This window comes from Palaemon carinicauda, chromosome 32 (assembly GCF_036898095.1).
Source record: "Palaemon carinicauda isolate YSFRI2023 chromosome 32, ASM3689809v2, whole genome shotgun sequence".
Lineage (NCBI taxonomy): Eukaryota > Metazoa > Arthropoda > Malacostraca > Decapoda > Palaemonidae > Palaemon > Palaemon carinicauda.
The window spans coordinates 17,391,545-17,396,544 of NC_090756.1; the positions used below are offsets into that span (position 1 = coordinate 17,391,545).

The 5,000-nt window shown below is 37.1% G+C and overlaps 1 protein-coding gene across 1 annotated transcript in view; it reads right to left on the reverse strand.

Annotated features, from left to right (window-relative positions):
- The window catches only part of LOC137625505 (transducin-like enhancer protein 3-B), an 80,876-nt gene that overhangs the window by 47,401 nt on the left and 28,475 nt on the right, over positions 1-5,000 (reverse strand). The window contains exon 7 of the mRNA XM_068356414.1: positions 3,457-3,687. Coding sequence (XP_068212515.1) covers positions 3,457-3,687 — 231 coding nt within the window. The remainder of the gene's footprint in view (positions 1-3,456; positions 3,688-5,000) is intronic.

Below are 5,000 nucleotides of genomic sequence, written 5' to 3' on the forward strand. Positions count from 1 at the left end.
AGAGGGAGAATATCTCCCCCTTCCTCCCTAAGGGACCCCAAGAGGGTCGTTCAGAAAAGAGGCCTTTGTGTGGAGTGGTCGTTAACTCGAGTGCTCGTTATGTCGCTGGAAGCAGAAGCAGTGGGAAGGGGGGGGGGGGTTAATGCCCCCCACTTTAATCAAACCCCACTCCCCCCTACCCCGCAATCTCCTGCTGGCTTCGTACCACATACTTTAAGGCCATCTTGCTTCCATACCCATGTTTTTCGTGTCTAATCCCTATCTATTAATAATAGCGTTCTATCTATCTACTTCTCTCTTAGTTTGAGAATTTTTATAGTTTATATATTAAAGATTTATTTTAATTTTATTGTTCTTTAACTTGTCTAGTTTATTTCCTGATTTCCTTTCCTCACTAGACTATTTTTCCCCGTTGGAGCCCTTGGGCTTAAAGCATCCTGCTTTTCCGACTAGGGTTGTATCTTAGCTATTATTATTATAATTAATAATAATAAAAATAATAATAATAATAATTTTTCCAAGTAAGGTTGTAGCTTAGCTAATAATAATAATAATAATAATAATAATAATAATAATAATCTGTCTACTTCATTGTCGTTGATAAGTCTTGATCTCCATCTATCTACTTCCTAAAATATTTCTTTCCCTACATCTATCTACTTCCTTCATTCTTCTCTATAACAATCTCCTATTCCATCTACTTACTATCTAATAACAACAAATAACAATAACATCAATTAATAACAGCAAAGTATCACCCTACATTCATCAACATCCAACTTGTAATTAACAAATTATCTCCCATTCATCTCCCCTTGTTCACTGCCTTCCAAACACCTATTCTTCCATCTAGTAAAACAATCTATTGCTATGTATATTTCACCTTGATAATGTGTTTCAAATACACGAAAATACTCTCCGTGTCGAACCTGCTATTAAGATATCAAGATATAGCGTGTTTTTTTTATTTGCATTTTCCTACACACACACACACATATATATATATATATATATATATATATATATATATATATATATATGTATATATAATGAATATATATATATATATATATATATATATATATATATGTATATATAATGAATATATATATATATATATATGTGTGTGTGTGTGTGTACATATATAATGAAAATATATATATATATATATATATATATATATATATATATATATATATATATATATTATATATATATATATATATATATATATATATATATATATATAAATATACTGTATGTGTGTGTTCGTAAAAAGTTTTTCAAAGCACACTACTAACCACCAAATCCTTATTTTTACGAATAATTATTCCTCTTCTTTGCCTCTTACGCGGTCGCATAAAATGTTCTATTTCCCAATATTATTCTTTTCCCCTCCCTCGCCAGGACCATTAAAAGCTTCCCCCTGTAATTCCACTTCCCAATAACCCCCCTCCTCCAACCTCTCTCTCTCTCTCTCTCTCTCTCTCTCTCTCTCTCTCTCTCTCTCTCTCTCTCTCTCTCTTTCTCTAGGCTAGTAAAAACAATAGAAGGTTGCGTATTAAGATTTGATTAATTCACATAAATATTTGAGATTTTTGTAAAAATTAGTATTCAGTGAAGGTAGTTGATTGGTTAATTCTCGATATGATAATATCTACACAAACAACAACATAGGAATGCCAATATAATCATTAGTTGTGATATTTATAAAGTAATGTTACAATATATATATATATATATATATATATATATATATATATATATATATATATATATATATATACATACATATATATATATATATATATATATATATATACATACAATCCTTTTAATTAGGAAGCTTACGTTTTTCATTACCCATCGCTTCAGCGATGAAAAAATAAGACGGCTCCTTTCCACTGAAAATTCTGATTCCTTGTCAGACCTTAAAATATGATCCGAGCAATGTTTGAAAACCATTAGCAAGAAGAAGAAGAGCTGAGAAGGAAGAGGAGGAGAAGAAAGTTTTCTCATTCAAATAAGTGGTCTTTTTTTGGTAGACTTAAAATGTGGGACCAATTGGAAGGGGATATTGATGGTTTAAGGGTTTAAAGGCCACTCATGAATGGCAGAGGCAAGGGACTGTGACATTGCCATATCAAGAAGGACAATGTCCTAGAGACTGATCATATTGTTAAAGTTTTTATAGTTATATAGGACATATCTATTTTGATGTTAGTTCTTAAAATATTCTATTTTTCCTCGTTTCCTTTCCTCACTGGGCTATTTTCCCTGTTGGAGCTCCTGGGCTTGTAGCATCCTGTTTTTCCAAATAGGGTTGTAGCTTAGCAAGTAATAATAATAATAATAATAATAATAATAATATGATGTTCACCCAAGGCCCCCTTTCACCCAGACTAAGACCAAGGAGGACCAGGCAATGTCTGCTTATGACTCGGGAGATAGACCTATAGGCTCCCCCAAACCCCTCATCCTCAGCTCACAAGGATGGTGATGTTGCAGTAACCAAAGGAACTAACGAGTTTGAGCGGGACTCTGATTCTCTTCCCAATTCTATTCTCGTCGTCGGTTGATTCTTCCTATTCTAATTCCCAATTTTCACATCATTCTTCGACTCTTCCCACTCCAAATCCCAATTTCCGTACATATTCTTCGACTCTTTCCACTTCAATTCCCAATATCTGTACTATTCTTCGACTCTTCTCATTCCAATTCCCAATTTCCGTACTATTCTTCGACTCTTCCCACTCCAATTCCCAAAATTCCCAATTTCCGCACAGTTGGTCTCTTCCCATTCATACATACACTCAAGGTTAAACCGAATGCCATCTCATGAAGAATCTTCCCACAATTCGCGTCCCTTTCCCTGGAGGCTTTCCAGGGGAAGGGGGAGGGAGAGGAAGGAGGAAGAGGAGAGGGGGAGGAGGGGGGAGGGAAACCGCTTCCACAATATGGAGAAGCTGACCTAAGAACCTCGAGTTATGGCTGACGCAGATAGACCTACATTATGACGGCAATTTATCGCTAAAGGAATCTGCAGAGAGAGAGAGAGAGAGAGAGAGAGAGAGAGAGAGAGAGAGAGAGAGAACAAACTACTCAATACTTTTTTCACATACATATTCTCTTATTATTGGATAATCTATCCTTAATAATAATAATAATAATAATAATAATAATAATAATAATTATAAAACAAATTCCATCTTCCCTTTCCGAACCTCCAGCTGTAACTTGAGAGAGAGAGAGAGAGAGAGAGAGAGAGAGAGAGAGAGAGAGAGAGAGCGTGTAGGAATCCGCCCCTAAGCTACCCCGAAATCCACTTCCTACAGGCGGCATGATCTCGTCCCCAGCATTAAGCACTACCGCCTTTACTCCTCTCTCTCTTCCCCCTCCCCTCCCCTTCCCATCTGTGCAGGATCATCTCCTTCCCCTTATCCTTGTTGACATTACAGGCAGGTGGGCCTGCACCACAGTCCCTACCTCCCCAGCCTTCCCCAATCAATGACCTGGTCCCCTTATGCTCCATAATACCCACACCAGCCAACCGCCCTGTTTCTATGCTGTTGACATTAAAGGCAGACGGCGGTGTGTGGCGATAAGGGGAGCCCCTAAAGCTAGATAGGAAGGTGATGAGCTGTCCTCTGAAGGCCTCCGAGGGGAGAGAGGGTGAGGGGAAAACGGCTGATCGGGGAAAGGTGTGGGAAACCGAGAATGAAACGGGAGAAAAGAGAAAATTTGACAAAAGGTGGGCCTTTCACAAGAAGGTCTAGGTCGCTATAACTAGAATGAGAGAAGGTGAAAAAGAGAAAAACCATGGTCTGGCATTTCACAAGGTCTAGGCCTAAGGTCAGTGAACGAACAGACGGCAGAAGGAACAGCACAAGTGGGAATGCAAGCAATGAATTCCCATTCCAACTAGTTTGGTAGGGAAATAAAATTCCGGAATGGGACTGGACTGTTACTGCATTCCCGCGTGCCATTAGGCAAGAACTCTTGACGGACAAATTGCATATCTCCTTTTCCTGCGTGACATTAGACCAGGACTCTTGACGTACAAATTGCATATATCCTTTTTGTCTTTGCATTGAAATAAAAATATATATTTAGTTCAGTAATACCAAATATAAGAATATAATAGATCTATAATAGAAATTACTCTTTCTCTATATCTCCCACCAAAGATATACGAACTAGTCCATCAATCAACCCTAGACGCAATACCACCAGTGCACTTGAGCAACTCCATAAGCTCTCTTGATATCCCAGGATTGAGCAGAATAGATAATCTCTCTCTCTCTCTCTCTCTCTCTCTCTCTCTCTCTCTCTCTCTCTCTCTCTCTCTCCGCACCGCAACTCAATTAGCTCGGGATCTGCCAAGCATTTCAATAAGTCACTGGGGTTCGGTGGTTGAAATGGCAAGGCCCCCTCCCCCCCTACCCCACACCCAACGGTAGGATCTTTTCCTCTGCCCCGCTGCCATTCTAAAGTGCCTTTGACGTCGGCGCATCCTGGCGTGGTATTCATAGGAGCCCTTTCCGTCGAGGAAGGAGAGAGAGAGAGAGAGAGAGAGAGAGAGAGAGAGAGAGAGAGAGAGAGAGCTTTCAGCATAATTTGAACGCTTACTCTTATTTGGGTGTAAAATAGAATATCTTGAAACAGTGCACGTGTTAAAGGTGTTCGAATATATATATATATATATATATATATATATATATATATATATATATATATATATATATATATATATATATATTATATATATATATATATATATATATATATATATATATATATATATATATTATATATATATATATATATATATATATATATATATATATATATATATATATATATATATATAAGAGAGAGAGAGAGAGAGAGAGAGAGAGAGAGAGAGAGAGAGAGAGAGAGAGAGAAATTGCATACGAGATGATTCTCAAAAATTTCAAGCTGAACAAAGCACTTTTTCTGTTTGAATCTAGACCGTGTTT